Source organism: Bombina bombina, chromosome 4 (assembly GCF_027579735.1).
Source record: "Bombina bombina isolate aBomBom1 chromosome 4, aBomBom1.pri, whole genome shotgun sequence".
Taxonomy (NCBI): Eukaryota; Metazoa; Chordata; class Amphibia; order Anura; family Bombinatoridae; genus Bombina; species Bombina bombina.
Window position 1 is genome coordinate 889,391,783 of NC_069502.1, and position 18,028 is coordinate 889,409,810.

An 18,028-nucleotide genomic window follows, 5' to 3' on the forward strand; every position below is an offset into this window, starting at 1 on the left:
TGTATTCTTTATTTAAATGATTAGCTTAAGAGAAGGGGGCTTGAGAATCTAAAGCTCTCTGGGCTGGCGAGATTATTAAGAAAACACGCCAGTCCTTCAATTTCCCTGCTAGAATGATCTAAAGCCACTTTCTGCCCTGAAAACAGGGTGTCTCGCTAAGGGGCGTATACTGCATTTTCGTATGTGCACAATCAAATTCGTATTTTAAGCATCCTACAAAGCAAATAATTTAATAATTCACACAAAAATAAGCAGGGAAAATTGTATTGTTATGCTGCATTAAAAATCGTAATAAAATTCACCAAAAATCATATTTTACCAAAAACCTAAATTTGTATGTAATTTACATAGGAATACATCATATTAAATATGCACAGTATAATTGTAATTTTACTGCATCAGATATGCAAAAATCACAAAGAAATTCATACTTATAAATACAAAATGCGTAGTCTAATTGTTTTTTGTTGTTGTGTGAAATGGGCTTAACATGGGCGTTCCATGAGGCCTATTTATGAAATGTCTGTCGGACCTGATCCGACAGTGTGGATCAGGTCCGACAGACATCGCTGAATGCGGAGAGCAATACGCTCTCTGTATTCAGCATTGCCCGAGCAGCTCTTGTGAGCTGCTGGTGCAACGCCGCCCCCTGCAGACTCGCGGCTGCCAGCAGGGGGTGTCAATCAACCCGATCATAATTGATCGGGTTGAATTCTGGCAATTCCTGTCCGCCTAATCAGAGCAGGCAGACTCGCCAGAAACACGGGCCCTCAAGCTCCGTATAGAGCTTCATAGATAGGCCCCTACAGGTGTATATAAAAAGGTCTCTCTAATCCCAGTGTAATTATGTAAAGATTTTCACACTGTAGATTTCACAATTTTTTTCTCGCCAACTAAAAGGTGGCAAGCTTTTCTCAAAACACTACAAATATTTATAGCCCTAATAGAAAACACATAATATGACAATATAGGCAATTGTAAGATGCTATATCCAGAAAGCCGCGTAATGTGATTTATATTGGCTGCAGGATTTCATTTTGAAAGTGCACCCCCTGCTCACTGCTAACTTCACTCTAAGGAGTGAAGTGTTCCTATCCAGCGACCTCCATTACATTCAATAGTAGCACGCTCGCCCCTCGCAGGGACTAAGTCTTTTTTACGATCATTCCACCAGGGCAGCCACTTCGAGAGTTTGCGAGAAAAACTAGGTTTGATCTGGCGAGGCTTAGATGATCAAGCCCTGTGTCCCTTATTAGATTTAACATCAGTTTTATCTATTTTAGATAAAATGAGAATCTGAGTTCTAAGGTATACTCTGTATGTTTACATTCATAATTAGATTTTTCTCTAGTATCCTGACTCAGTGGAATTAAACTCAAATACATTTTCTTTTTAAGAAATAATGCATACTTACTCTATCTTCTTTACTAGCTGTTTAAGTTTCTCAGTCTTTTATCACCTAAGAACAAGACTATCAACACATTTGAGACACTGGGGCCCATTTATCAAGCTCCTGGATGGAGCTTGAGGGCCCGTGTTTCTGGCGAGCCTTCTAAAGACCGCTGCTCCATAACCCTGTCCATCACCACAAATCAACACGATCGAGTACGATCGGGCTGATTGATAACCTCCTGCTGGCCGCGAATCTGCAGGGGGCGGTGTTGCACCAGCAGCTCACAAGAACTGCTGGTGCAATGCTGAATACGGAGAGCGTATTGCTATTCCCATTCAGCGAGGTCTGTCGGACCTGATCCGCACTGTCGGATCAGATCCGACAGACCATTGTTAAATAGGCCCCACTGAATGAATCTTATCGGAAAAAGCACTAGTATCATAAACAGTGGCGTTGCTACAGGGGAGCAAGGGGGGGCATTTGCCCCCCCTAGAAAATGTATTGCCCCCCCGCCACCCGGGCTGCAGTATAGCTGATTTGTTTTGTTTTTTAAATGTTTTAACTACGATTGGGCCCTCCACCAAGTGGTCATCACGTGACCACAATTGCACCCGATACCGGCACAGCCGCACAGTCAGTCAGTGCAGTTGTTGGCGCACGTGACTACTTGTGCTTACTACAGTGAACTGGTCTGACTCAGTGTGGGCAGCGGGGCATGCGGGTGCCGGGTGGTGTCGGGGAACAATGGTCTCGAGGACTTGAAGCCAGGAGTTTTAGGGTGAGTTGGAAATATGCTTTAAATATGCTGAATTGGAAATATGTGTAGGGTATAATGCTGCTCTCTACTCTTCGTCTTCACTTAATCCCCCTTTCACGGATTCAAACCAGAGAGAGCAGGGCTCTGTAATCCCCAAAGTGCAGCAGCATTTTTCTCAAATCTGCAGGTCACACGGGGACTGCTTTGCTACCAAGTTGATTTTTTTCTCTCGCATGTGTGTGTCCACAAAACTTATCGATAGTGACGTAACATGTGGATCGATATAGCCTGGGCTGGGAGAGAGGAAGGGGACATGCAATTCAATTAACATGTGTGGCTGGAGATGCTGTGTGTGTGATAATAAAGTCTCCCCTCCCTCTCGTGCTGCCTGGTGGTATAGACTGTATGCAGGGAACAAAGTGGTATAGGGGCAGAGAAGGGTGTATGGCCAATGATGAGTACATGCAAGGATCACAGTGCATTTGGGTAGAAAGGGCTATAGGCATATAAGGTAGTAGAGATACAAAGAGCTTATTAGCATTAGAGCAAGGAGGGGTATGGTCAGGGAAGGTGGGATAGAGTACAGACAGGGAGCACAGAGGATTTGGGTAGATGTGGGTATAAAAGGTGGTGTAGAATGTATGAAGGGAGAACAGAGGTATTTGGCAGGTAGGGGTTATGATCAGGGAAAGAAATAGACTGCATGCAGTGATAACAGGGCATTTAAGCAGGAAAAGTGGTATGGCTAAGGAAGGTGGTGTAGTGTGCATAAACAAGGTATTTAATTAACCAAAGTGGGGACATTGCCAGGAAAGAATATGGTCTGCAAGCAGGAAGCACAGGGACATTATAGGTAAAATATAGGTAGTACAGGTAAATTGAAGGGAGTAGTTTTATATTCAGGCAATGGCTGAAGTTTCTTAAGGTCTTGTAGGGCATGTGCAGGGGCTTATATGCTGGGTGTATAAAGATATATGGACTGATCAATCAATACATATTTCAGACCAGCATAAGTCACAAGCTTAACAGTAATCTTTTTACAGAGGATGAGGTTTTGTTAGCATTATCAAAAATAAATGTTACAAAGGCAGTGGGTCCTGATAATATTCATGCAAGGGTTTTAAAAGAACTTCGATCAGTGCTAACTGTCCCATTAACTGATCTGTTTAATCAGTCACTATTAACAGGAGCTGTCCCAGATGATTGGAGAATAGCAAATGTAATACCCCTTCATAAAAAGGGCAGTAGAGAAGAATCTGGCAACTACAGGCCAGTTAGTTTAACTTCAGTAGTAGGGAAATTAATGGAAAGCCTCTTAAAAGAAAGAATTATGACTTACATAAAGACAAACAATTTAGAGGACCAAAATCAGCATGGTTTTACTTCAGGGAGATCATGTCAGACTAATCTAATTGACTTCTTTGATTATGTAACAAAAGTATTAGACAAGGGAGGAGCAGTTGATGTAGCATATCTAGATTTCAGCAAAGCATTTGACACCGTCCCACACAATAAACTTATTCACAAACTATATCTCCTTGGTCTAGATTCAAAAATTGTGAACTGGGTGGAATGCTGGCTTAAGGACAGAAAACAAAGTGTCTTAGTAAATGGAGTTCATTCAGCAGAGGGGGCTGTTACTAGTGGTGTTCCTCAGGGGTCAGTTCTGGGGCCTGTTTTGTTTAACATATTTATCTGCGATATCAGCAAAGGGCTACAGGGGAAAGTATGTCTCTTTGCAGATGATACAAAAATTTGCAACAGAGTGGATGTTCCAGGGGGGGTAGACAAAATGAGAAATGATATACAACAATTGGAGGATTGGACAAATGACTGGGGTCTAAAGTTTAACACAGCAAAGTGTAAAATAATGCATTTAGGGAAGAAAAATCCAAATGTTAATTACAGACTCAATGACACTTTACTGACTGTTACAGACGAGGAACAGGACTTGGGAATTATTATTTCAGATGATTTAAAACTTAGTAAACAATGTAGTAATGCAGCGAGTAAGGCTAGCAGAATGCTTGGATGTATTGGTAGAGGTATTTGCAGCAGAAATAGTAAGGTTCTTATGCCACTTTATAGATCATTAGTTAGGCCTCATCTTGAGTATTGTGTGCAGTTCTGGAGACCATATCTTCAGAAGGATATTAACAAACTTGAATCTGTGCAAAGGAGGGCTACCAAAATGGTACATGGTCTAAAAAATAAAACTTACCAGGATAGGCTCAATGACCTAAATATGTATAGCTTAGAGGAGAGAAGGGAAAGAGGTGATATGATAGCAACTTTCAAGTACATTAAAGGGTTTAGTAAAACTGAGGCTGTGGGTATTTTACATAAAATGGAAAATTCAAGAACAAGGGGTCATGAGCTCAAGCTAAAGGGTAGTAGATTCAGAAGTAATTTGAGGAAGCACTTCTTTACAGAAAGAGTGATTGATTTATGGAATAAACTTCCTCAAGAGGTAGTAGCAACAAACACTGTGGGGGACTTTAAAAATGCATGGGACAAGCATAGGGCTATCCTACGAACTAGATAAGTTTATACTGTTAGGTAAGGTCGGGCAGACTTGCTGGGCCTATGGCTCTTATCTGCCGTCAATATCTATGTTTCTATGTTTCTATGTTTCTATGTTTAAAGTTATATTTGTAGGGTATGTACTGTATACAAGAAATGTGCATGATAAAGTGATGTATGCAAGGTGCTATAAATTACATGGTTAAAGTGGTGCATATTTAAATGTGCAATGTTTGTTATCTGTACTCCTGTATGTATTTTTGCATCTTCCTATTAATGTAATCAGCACTACAGAATACATTAACACTTTACTAAGTAATGAATAATGATTGTGTACAGGAGGTGTAAACGTATGTAGTTGGTATGAAATGTATGATGCATGTAAACAGAAAATTGCAGATAGTGATGTATATGTTTTTGCTCAAGTTTGTGTATTGATTATGTGTAAAGAAGTATGTGTTTGATGATCTCTATATGATGTATATGGAAGAGTAGGGAAGTAGGTATAGGGTTTTTATAGTGGGTTTATACTGTATATGGCATGCAATGTGTATTATATGTGTAGGGGGCAGGGGGATATATATGGCAAAGAGAACTAGTGTTCGGATTTGGCTTGAAGAAAAGGTGGCAACCCTACACGAGGCAGCCGCCTAATTATTAGTGCCCTCCCAGTTTTGACTGTTCTATCTTATGTGCCCCCCCTATATTTTGTTCCTAGAGTCGCCACTGATCATAAATAGCATTCTCTGTTTGTTTTTTATTAAAAGAAACATGTAGTGCTTTTATTAGATTTTTTATTAAAAAAGGCACCCTGTGCACTAATAAGCAAACACATAAAGGAATTGTATCTAACTTAAAGGGATATTAAACAGTGCACCTTTAGTAGAAAAAAAAATTGTTAAATCAAAGTAAACATAAAAAGAAAACAGATTGTGTTATAAAAACAGCAAACATACTTAATTCTTGCTAAATGATCACTTAGAAATTGTCAGTGTAGCCACTGCCTGCAGCTAGATAAAAGAGCGGACAGAACTTGGGTTCTATGGTCACATCATGGTTTTTGCAGCAAAACTCCTCTGGCTAATAGACATATTGCCGCTATATTAGATGTCTCCTAGCAACACTTCAAAGGAAAACTGCTACCTAGCCTTCATTAGAAAGACCTCAGCCCCCCACAAGAAGTAATGAATACTGCACAAATAAAGTTAAAAAAAAGTAAAGAAATAAAAGTTAAAATCCTTTTAAAGTCATAGGTACTACATATTGCAATGATTTGCATTAAGTATAACCCACTTTTTTATTACAACAATGAAATTGTTTTGTATCCCTTTAATAGCTGAGATGGACACAGATGCCAGTTTGCTATTCTGCTTATCATACACAATGAAGAGATCTGAATGTCGTTGAAAACTTAGCATTGCATTTTATTTCAGGCTTTAAATGTAATACCAGTGGCGGTTCTATGGAGGGCACCCCGTCATATTATTTCAGTACCCCAATTCTCAAAGGTGTCAAAAGCCATACATTGACAGGGCAGTCATTTAGTTACCTATCTTTTGGTACATCAGAAAAAATTGTGATTTATATTAGAAAAGCAGGACAAATTAGAAGAAAATGGTGACCCCCCTTCCAATACCACTGAACCGCACTTATTTAGAAAATGACCTATTTACCCAAATGTTTGTTATATTATTGAGTTGCAAAAATTAAAAAAGAAATCCTTTATGCTATCCAAATTGACAAACACATGGTTAATAATGAACAGTGTTTATAAATACATAAATGCAGATAGTATAATAGGGGTCTTGTGGACCTATTTGATTATTTTAAGGTATGGTTAGTTTTATAGGAGTTATCATAACTAATATGCCTATAGGCCTTTTCACTTCACAATATTAAATAGATAGTAAAGTCAAAAGTAAGCTTTCACTATTTAGATATAATTTGTTTTGTTCTTTTGGTATTCTTTGTTAAAGAGTAAACCTAGGTAGGCTCATAGTAGCTCAGGAGTGTGCATGTGTCTTTAGCACTCAGTAGTGACTCAAACAATGTATAACACTGCTACAAACATTGTTGCAAAACATTGTTGCCATAGAGTACTAAAGACACGTGCATGCTCCTGAGCCCATATGAGCCTACCTAGCTTTACTATTCCACAAAGTATACCCAGAGAACAAAGCATATTTGATATTTAGTAAATTAGAAAGTTGTTTAAAATGACATTATAAATAAATGATAAAAGTTAAATTTGACTGTCCCTTTAACACAGACCAACTGCTCGCTAACGTAAACTCCATAGCAGAGTAGGTAGGTGTGAATTAAGATACTGCACTCTAGTCCTTATGAAATAATTAGACACATTTCTGTCTTAACTCTACTGAATATGTTTTGTTTTTTCCATTTTAAGTACATGAAGTTCCTGGAACAACTATCAGACAAGATGAAGCTTGAGAAAATAACTGCTGACTTGGGGTTTGACATGCGTCTGGATGCCATCCTTGCCCGCGCAGAGCAGCTGGTCAAGTTGGAATCTGGCGCTATAATTGAAAGCAAAACTCTGGCCCATGGTTTACAGAGAAAAGTATGTTTTGTACAATCCTTGGGACATTTGCCATGAATGGGGAAATAGAGGGAGGGTCATCAGACAGATCACTACACTGCAAAAGATTTGCATACAAAACATGCATGTGTGCATATTTGTGTACACACCGACATACATACATGCACAGTTTTTGTAAGGCTTTACTAATCAGTAATAATCTACTTACCTCCCTTGATTGTAACCAGGCCTAGCTGCTCTAAGCAATTATATTGTAGTGTGTAGCTGGTTTAGGCAACCCGTAGCATTTTGCGGCATATATAGGTTAGATAATTTGAGCTCCAGATCTTGGGAACAAAAACATTTTGTAGTGATATTTTTAAGCAAAAACAAGCAAAATAAATAATATTAAAGGTAAATTACAGTTTACAGAGCATTTTAATTAATAATTAATTAATTAATTAATACAAATTTGATGTCCCTTTAATGTATTTTATATTATAGTTAAAGGCACAGAAAGAACAATTTGACAGCAAAGAACTGCACATGGAGCTTTTGAGAAAAAAGATTGCTCAGTTGGAAGAAGAGAAGCAGGTGCGGACAGCGCTGGCTGTGGAGAGAGACGAAGCCAACCTGACTGTAAGGAGGCTGCAGAAGAAGGTGGAGAGACTGCAGAAAGAGTTAACAGTTGCCCAGGAATCCATCACAAACCACAAAGCCAGACTTTCCGATACTAATGACCTGATGGTAAGCTGTCAGTTCATGTAACAGTAAGCTGCACGATTATCTAAATTCAAAAGGATACAATTGCCTTTAATTCTGCATTCTGAATAAGAAATCATTCATTGTGTGTGTATATATATATATATATATATATATATATTTTTTTTTTATTTATATATTTGTAATTACAAGATGCTGATTGTTATAATTAAAGGGACACTCAATCAAAATTAAACTTTCATTATTCAGATGGAGCATGCTATTTTAAACAACTTTCCAATTTACTTCAATTAACAAAATGTGCACAGTCTTTTTATATTTAAACTTTTTGAGTCACCTGCTCCTACTGAGCATGTGCAAGAATAAGTGTGTATGCATTTGTGAATGGCTGATGGCTGTCACATGGTACGTGTATGCATTTGTGATTGGCTGATGGCTGTCACATGGTACAGGGGGAGTGGAAAAAAGACTTAACTTTTAAAATTGTCAGAAAAAAATTCTACTACTCATTTGAAGTTCAGACTAAGTGATATTGCATTGTCTTGTTATCTTGCATTTGTTGATTATGCAAATCTACTGTGTTGACGGGTCCTTTAACTTTATTGCAAGTTTGTTGCTGTTCATCAAATCTTGGGCCCAGCATACAAAACATTACCTGTTTGACAAAAAGTATGAATGTTCCAAAATTCACCTACTACGTTCCAGCAATCAGTCATAACAATTACTGGGCCATATTACAAGTGGTGTGCTACTGATAGCACAGAACACGATAAGCAATACTGCTGGGCCACACTAGCATGAGCGCGCAACGTGATATTACAAGTCCATAGAAAATTCCATATAACAAGGATTACCGCAGCAGACATCGCTCTAGCACAAGCTAGACTTTTAATGGATATCATGACATATCGTGACCGCACTAAATAGAGCTCATATTACAAGTTTAGTTATAGGTTGCGCTCGAGCAAAAGCCAAAACTGTGCTAGAATATTTAGCACGACTTGAGACCTTGGGGTAGATTTACCAAGCAGCAGATGCTGTAATCTACCCTAATGTTTCTGGATCCCTGGAAACAAGAGTTAAAAAGCAACGGTCATAAGACTGGCCAAACGTCTCAACATTACCATAAGAGACCAGGTAATTGGTAGTATGGTAGAGTCGCAGACCATGGAGAGTCCAGTCTGGTTTGTCAGTAGATAGTCAACTCTAGTGTATGTATTGTGTGAGTAAAATGTGTATTTTTTTTCCCCCTGGCGTGAGTGGTTCTCCATATTCAGGTATTTTTAGTTGTTGCAGTTAGGTGGTTAGCGATTTAATAATTCGCTTTGGGGTGCTTGTGCGACCCGCGGATGTGTCTAAATCAGGGTCTAGGGGGAAGTTGAAATCTCCACACAGGAACAAGGTAGCCTTGGTGTGTTCCAAAATTATCTGAGAAATTTGTTTGAAGAGGCGATGTTGGTCTTGGTTTGGTAGGTAGACATTCACTAAGGTGACAAGTCTATTGTTAAGTAGTCCTATTACTATTGTTTATCTACCGTATTTATCCTTCTCTACATATATGGCCTGGAATTTGATTGTGTTTTTGAGGAATATGCAGACTCCTCCTTTTTTTGTGCTTCCTGAGGCCAGGAACGTAGTTCTGTATTTTTGGCTAATTAGTTTAGGTTCTCTACCTCCTTTAAAATGTCTCCTGTATAAATAGGATGTCTCCATTTGTTTTTTACAAGTTTCTTAATACCTTGGATATTTTTTCTGGACTATTAAGTCTTTTTGCATTTATTGTGATCAGTGTAAGTGGGTGTGACGTGAAATCAGTGCCCGTTGCCATTCTGAAAAGGAGGGTGAAGTTGAACTCTAAGTCCCGGAGTGGTGAGGGAAGTAATGTGGGGGGGATTAGCGAGGGTGAGAATAAGTAGTTAAGAAGTGTGACTTGTGTAGGTTAAATAATTGGGAAGTTATACTTGTAAAGTATTAGGCCTAGATTTGGAGTTCGGCGGTAGCCGTCAAAACCAGCGTTAGAGGCTCCTAACGCTGGTTTTGGCCGCCCGCTGGTATTTGGAGTCAGTGATTAAAGGGTCTAACGCTCACTTTTCAGCCGCGACTTTTCCATACCGCAGATCCCCCTACGCCATTTGCGTAGCCTATCTTTTCAATGGGATCTTTCTAACGCTGGTATTTAGAGTCGTTTCTGAAGTGAGCGTTAGAGCTCTAACGACAAGATTCCAGCCGCCTGAAAATAGCAGGAGTTAAGAGCTTTCTGGCTAACGCCGGGTTCATAAAGCTCTTAACTACTGTACCCTAAAGTACACTAACACCCATAAACTACCTATGTACCCCTAAACCGAGGTCCCCCCACATCGCCACCACTCGATTTAAATTTTTAACCCCTAATCTGCCGACCGCCACCTACGTTATACTTATGTACCCCTAATCTGCTGCCCCTAACCCCGCCGACCCCTATATTATATTTCTTAACCCCTAACTTGCCCCCCACAACGTCGCCGCCAGCTACTTAAAATAATTAACCCCTAATCTTCCGACCGCAAATCGCCGCCACCTACGTTATCCCTATGTACCCCTAATCTGCTGCCCCTAACATCGCCGACCCCTATATTATATTTATTAACCCCTAATCTGCCCCCCTCAACGTCGCCGACACCTGCCTACACTTATTAACCCCTAATCTGCCGAGCGGACCTGAGCGCTACTATAATAAAGTTATGAACCCCTAACCCGCCTCACTAACCCTATCATAAATAGTATTAACCCCTAATCTGCCCTCCCTAACATCGCCGACACCTAACTTCAATTATTAACCCCTAATCTGCCGACCGGAGCTCACCGCTATTCTAATAAATGTATTAACCCCTAAAGCTAAGTCTAACCCTAACACTAACACCCCCCTAAGTTAAATATAATTTTTATCTAACGAAATAAATTAACTCTTATTAAATAAATGATTCCTATTTAAAGCTAAATACTTACCTGTAAAATAAACCCTAATATAGCTACAATATAAATTATAATTATATTATAGCTATTTTAGGATTAATATTTATTTTACAGGCAACTTTGTAATTATTTTAACCAGGTACAATAGCTATTAAATAGTTAAGAACTATTTAATAGTTACCTAGTTAAAATAATAACAAATTTACCTGTAAAATAAATCCTAACCTAAGATATAATTAAACCTAACACTAGACTATCAATAAAATAATTAAATAAACTACCTACAATTACCTACAATTAACCTAACACTACACTATCAATAAATTAATTAAACACAATTCCTACAAATAAATACAATTAAATAAACTAGCTAAAGTACAAAAAATAAAAAAGAACTAAGTTACAGAAAATAAAAAAATATTTACAAACATAATAAAAATATTACAACAATTTTAAACTAATTACACCTACTCTAAGCCCCCTAATAAAATAACAAAGCCCCCCAAAATAAAAAATTCCCTACCCTATTCTAAATTAAAAAAGTTACAAGCTCTTTTACCTTACCAGCCCTGAACAGGGCCCTTTGCGGGGCATGCCCCAAGAATTTCAGCTCTTTTGCCTGTAAAAGAATAAATACAATACCCCCCCCCAACATTACAACCCACCACCCACATACCCCTAATCTAACCCAAACACCCCTTAAATAAACCTAACACTAAGCCCCTGAAGATCTTCCTACCTTGTCTTCACCATACCAGGTTCACCGATCCGTCCTGAAGAGCTCCTCCGATGTCCTGATCCAAGCCCAAGCGGGGGCTGAAGAGGTCCATGATCCGGTCAAAGTCTTCATCCAAGCGGGGCAGAAGAGGATCTTCCATCCGATTGAAGTCATCATCCAGGCGGCATCTTCTATGGTCTTCCATCCGGAGCGAAGCGGCAGGATCCTGAAGACCTCCAGCGCGGAACATCCATCCGGACCGACGACTGAACGACGAATGACTGTTCCTTTAAGGGACGTCATCCAAGATGGCGTCCCTCGAATTCCGATTGGCTGATAGGATTCTATCAGCCAATCGGAATTAAGGTAGGAATTTTCTGATTGGCTGATGGAATCAGCCAATCAGAATCAAGTTCAATCCGATTGGCTGATCCAATCAGCCAATCAGATTGAGCTCGCATTCTATTGGCTGTTCCGATCAGCCAATAGAATGCGAGCTCAATCTGATTGGCTGATTGGATCGGCCAATCGGATTGAACTAGATTCTGATTGGCTGATTCCATCAGCCAATCAGAAAATTCCTACCTTAATTCCGATTGGCTGATAGAATCCTATCAGCCAATCGGAATTCGAGGGACGCCATCTTGGATGACGTCCCTTAAAGGAACAGTCATTCGTCGTTCAGTCGTCGGTCCGGATGGATGTTCCGCGCTGGAGGTCTTCAGGATCCTGCCGCTTCGCTCCGGATGGAAGACCATAGAAGATGCCGCCTGGATGATGACTTCAATCGGATGGAAGATCCTCTTCTGCCCCGCTTGGATGAAGACTTTGACCGGATCATGGACCTCTTCAGCCCCCGCTTGGGCTTGGATCAGGACATCGGAGGAGCTCTTCAGGACGGATCGGTGAACCTGGTATGGTGAAGACAAGGTAGGAAGATCTTCAGGGGCTTAGTGTTAGGTTTATTTAAGGGGTGTTTGGGTTAGATTAGGGGTATGTGGGTGGTGGGTTGTAATGTTGGGGGGGGGGTATTGTATTTATTCTTTTACAGGCAAAAGAGCTGAAATTCTTGGGGCATGCCCCGCAAAGGGCCCTGTTCAGGGCTGGTAAGGTAAAAGAGCTTGTAACTTTTTTAATTTAGAATAGGGTAGGGAATTTTTTATTTTGGGGGGCTTTGTTATTTTATTAGGGGGCTTAGAGTAGGTGTAATTAGTTTTAAATTGTTGTAATATTTTTATTATGTTTGTAAATATTTTTTTATTTTCTGTAACTTAGTTCTTTTTTATTTTTTGTACTTTAGCTAGTTTATTTAATTGTATTTATTTGTAGGAATTGTGTTTAATTAATTTATTGATAGTGTAGTGTTAGGTTAATTGTAGGTAATTGTAGGTAGTTTATTTAATTATTTTATTGATAGTCTAGTGTTAGGTTTAATTATATCTTAGGTTAGGATTTATTTTACAGGTAAATTTGTTATTATTTTAACTAGGTAAATATTAAATAGTTCTTAACTATTTAATAGCTATTGTACCTGGTTAAAATAATTACAAAGTTGCCTGTAAAATAAATATTAATCCTAAAATAGCTATAATATAATTATAATTTATATTGTAGCTATATTAGGATTTATTTTACAGGTAAGTATTTAGCTTTAAATAGGAATAAGTTATTTAATAAGAGTTAATTAATTTCGTTAGATAAAAATTATATTTAACTTAGGGGGGTGTTAGTGTTAGGGTTAGACTTAGCTTTAGGGGTTAATACATTTATTAGAATAGCGGTGAGCTCCGGTCGGCAGATTAGGGGTTAATAATTGAAGTTAGGTGTCGGCGATGTTAGGGAGGGCAGATTAGGGGTTAATACTATTTATGACAGGGTTAGTGAGGCGGGTTAGGGGTTCATAACTTTATTATAGTAGCGCTCAGGTCCGCTCGGCAGATTAGGGGTTAATAAGTGTAGGCAGGTGTCGGCGACGTTGAGGGGGGCAGATTAGGGGTTAATAAATATAATATAGGGGTCGGCGATGTTAGGGCAGCAGATTAGGGGTACATAGGGATAACGTAGGTGGCGGCGGTTTACGGAGCGGCAGATTAGGGGTTAATAATAATATGCAGGGGTCAGCGATAGCGGGGGCGGCAGATTAGGGGTTAATAAGTGTAAGGTTAGGGGTGTTTAGACTCGGGGTACATGTTAGAGTGTTAGGTGCAGACGTAGGAAGTGTTTCCCCATAGGAAACAATGGGGCTGCGTTAGGAGCTGAACGCTGCTTTTTTGCAGGTGTTAGGTTTTTTTCCAGCTCAAACAGCCCCATTGTTTCCTATGGGAGAATCGTGCACGAGCACGTTTTTGAGGCTGGCCGCGTCCGTAAGCAACTCTGGTATCGAGAGTTGCATTTGCGGAAAAAATGCTCTACGCTCCTTTTTTGGAGCCTAACGCAGCATTTGATTAAACTCTCGATACCAGAGTTAAATTTATGGTGCGGCCAGAAAAAAGCCCGCGGAGCGTTAACAGCCCTTTTACCGCCGAACTCCAAATCTAGGCCTTAGTTTGTACCTTCACTAATATGCAAACTGAAACGTTGTACATATAAAAATTTGACAGAAAGTACAATATAATTCAATAACACAAAAAGAACACTTTTCTAAACAATCAATGTAAAAATTCCAAGAGGAACAATAACAATGAGGGAAGTATACCCACCCCCAATCCCATACTATATAAGCTAATTAGAAAATCATATGACCTGAGTCCAAAGCGACCTGTATGTATCCCTTAATTAGGAGGTGTAGTCAATGATGATTAAGTGTCTCTAGAGACCAGGATATGGGGCTCTAAGGAAGGTTGCAGATTGGTGACATATTTAGAGGGGCCGCTGGTGGTTGGCCTTTCTCTTTCTTGTTGATGAGTTAAATCATGTTGTGCCTTCTGTTTATCCTTCGGAAGAGGAATATTGGAATTCAGGTGTTTATAGAAGCTGTTTAAATCCTTTATGGTTTTGAAAATGGAAGTAGAATCTCCTCTGTATGCGATCACTCTTGCTAGGAATCCCCATTGGTACGCTAAAATGTGGGATGTGATTGCTCGCATGCGTAATTTTTTGTTTTTGCCGAGCGTGTCTGAGGATTTCTTCTTTGTCGAAATTAAGTAGTTTCACCAGGATTTTTTGTGGGGGTGCTTTTGGAGGTGGTTTAGCTCTTTCTATGTGTACTTCAGGGGCGCCATTGTATCCTTTGACAGTCTGGAATAGATCGTGAATGCAGCCCTCTAATGCGACTGATTGTATGGACTCTGGAATGCCACATATGTGCAGGTTATTTCTTCTGCCCCTGTTGTCCAAGTCTTCTACTTTTTCTAGTAAGTGGTGTATTTTTTCTTCCTGATAGTGTACCTGGCGTGACATGTGTTGTATATCATTACACATGTCATTGTGATTTTCTTTTAAGGTGGATACTCTTTGGGACACTTTTGTGAGATCCCTCTTCAGCTCAACAAACCAACTTTTAACTTCAGTCATCATCTCTATTATGTTGCTCTTTGTGCATAAAGTCTGTAGATCCTTTTTAGTGAAGTCTGTGGACATTCCGACATTAGAGGGGTGTTTCTGGATATCTGCTGACTGTACTGCTGCAGATGATTGATTATTTACTGTTGTCACAGATTCAAGATGTTTAAAATAGCAGTTCAGTATTTTGGAGCTTGTCTGGCCCTCTGATTTATTGGGCTTGCACCCAGGCATAGCTGGTCTCTGCACAAGTAACTTGGGGTGCAATTGCAAAGGCTATATTGTCACAGGAGTCTTCTAAGTTTAAAGTGTGTTGTCCCTTTGCCAAGGAGTTTAGAAAAGCGTGTACAGAGTGTTCAATTCAGTCCCTCAGTTGTGCTGCAAGCAAGGTGTCTGTAGGCGTTCACACAATCTCCTGCTTAAGTTGCTCTTAGCTGCAGAATTTGTCAGCTTTAGGGGATATATCTCTTATCCACGTGCTGTACGGGTTGTTGGGGAGGTGAGATACAGTGCAGCTGATTAATGTTATTGATCATGGTAGAGGGGAATTCATGAGCAGCAGGAAAAGCGTGTCTGATATGGCTGTTTTGTTAAGACCCTGTGCTGGAGGTGCACTGGTTTTATAAGTTCGGCTATAGTTAACGAGTTTGCTGGTGAACTGACCTGGGGGTCTCTGTCTGTGCAAGACTGTGTGGCTGTAGGGGTGTGGTGTTCCTCAATGTTACTGCCCATGGTCTTTTTCCCGGTGGTGACGAGTAAACTATGTCCTTGATTGCCTGTTAGGTCTCTTCTTAGCGGTGCTGTGGTGTAGAGTTGGTACGCCACGCCCTTCTTCAATCTGTCCCATTTTATAGATGCAAACATTCCAAAATCTAATCCTTTTCCAGTCCCAAGCAGTTTGGGTTAAAGGTTTTCTACCTGTATTTAAAAATAAAAAGTAAAATGTTCTTGTTATGAAGAACATAGGAATTTTAAGTATTCTTAAAGGACCTGTAAATGCAGTAGATTTGCATAATCAACAAATGCATGATAAAAGATCCTGCAATAGCACTTAGTCTGAACTTTAAATGAGAAGATTTTTTTTGGACAAATTTCAAAGTTAGGTCTATTTCCACTCCTGTATCATATGACAGCCATCAGCCAATCACAAATGCACATACGTATATACTGTCAGTTCTTGCACATGCTCAGTAGGAGCTGATGACTCAAAAAGTGTAAATATAAAAATACTGTGCACATTTTGTTAACGGAAGTAAACTGGAAAGTTATGTAAAATTGCATGCTCTATCTGAATCATGAAAGTTACATTTTTACTTGAGTGTCCCTTTAGTGCACCTTCAGCTTTAGCGCAGTTGATCTAACGCAGTGTCCGTTTAGCCTGCCAGCGATAAATAGAAAAGGCTTTCTTTAGCGGGCCCCATAGAACTCTAGGGGGAGAAGAATATCCAAAGTCCTGAAGTTGGTGCGCCTGAGTCTTTAGTTTTCACACTACCTGTTTATTTTCAACTTGTAATATGCTTGCTAATGCAGCCGCAATAATTTTTTTACTTGGAGTGCAAATAGCATTGAAATAAAAAATAAAAATGAGGGCGCCACTTGTAATCTGGCCCATGGCTTTTTTCTGGATATCAAAAACTCATCTTCTTTTAATGGAAATTTTTCTATTGATACTCTATTCTTTCTTTCCCTTAATTGTCTTTTGTATTCTCTTTGTGTTCTAATTAATTTCTCTGCTCATTGTCCTACTACATACACTATATAGCTAGAAATACTGTATGTGGACACCCCTACTAATGATTAAGTTCAGGTGTTTTAGCCATACTCATTGCTAAAAGGTGCATACAAATAGCCATGTAATCTTCATAGAGAAACATTGGCAGTACATTGTGTTGTACTGAAGAGCCCAGTGACTTTAAATGTGGCACTGTCATAGTATGCCACCTTTTCCTCAAGTCAGCTTATGAAACTCCTGTCCTACTAGATTTTCCCTTGTCAACTGTAAGGGCTATTATTGTGAAGTGGAGCGGCAACTGCCCTGCGACATAGTGGTAGACCACTATGCCGAATGCTGAAGCACATATCAAGTAAAACTCTCCTATCTTCTGTTGCATCACTCACTACAAAGTTCCAAACTTCTCCTGGAAGCAACATCAGCACAAGAATTGTGCATAAGAAGCTTCTTAAAATGGGCTTCCATGGCCAAGCAGCTGAACAAAAGCATCAAATAAACATGCACAGTGCCATGCATTGGCTGGTGTGGTGTAGCGAACACAGCCACTTGACTCTGCAGCAGTGGAAACATGTCAGCTGTAGTAATGAATCATACTTCACTATCTGACAGCCTGATGGAATAATGTGGGTGTGCCAGGCGAATGCTTCCTACCAGAATTACAAGGCCGGACTGGGAAAAGGACGCAGCCCTGAAAAATTTGTCAATAGAATGCACATGCCCCATTTTTCTCAAAGGGTATTACTGGGATACTCCTTCCCCCAATATTTTTTTTTCAGAATTATATTATATTAGTCTGTATTATAAAAAGTGCCAGATTGTTGTTATATAGGCACCCTACAACCCAATTGCATTCATTAATCACCCCTTTAAATTGTAGCTTCACAGCCCCAGCTGCTGCAGCCCACCAGGAAATATCCTGTTATCCTGGTAGGCCAATCCAGCCTTGAGATCGCATAGTACCTATTGTAAAGTTTGGGGGAGGACGGATAATATTTTGGGCTGTTTTTCAGAGTTTGGGCTAGGCCTCTTAGTTCCAGTAAAGGGTCATTTTAATGCTACAGAATGCAAAGACATTTTGAACAAATTGGGTGCTTCCAACTTTGTGGCATTTTAGGGAATGCCCTTTTCTATTCCAGCACTGTGCCCTTTTTTGATTTGTTATTGTTTAAATAGATTGATAACACCCACTT

At 39.6% G+C, this 18,028-nt stretch overlaps 1 protein-coding gene across 1 annotated transcript in view; it reads left to right on the forward strand.

The window, feature by feature from the left end:
• The window catches only part of CCDC170 (coiled-coil domain containing 170), a 151,982-nt gene that overhangs the window by 104,773 nt on the left and 29,181 nt on the right, over positions 1-18,028 (forward strand). Inside the window, exons 10-11 of the mRNA XM_053709267.1 lie at positions 7,081-7,254; positions 7,717-7,959. Of these exons, the coding sequence (XP_053565242.1) occupies positions 7,081-7,254; positions 7,717-7,959 (417 nt within the window). The remainder of the gene's footprint in view (positions 1-7,080; positions 7,255-7,716; positions 7,960-18,028) is intronic.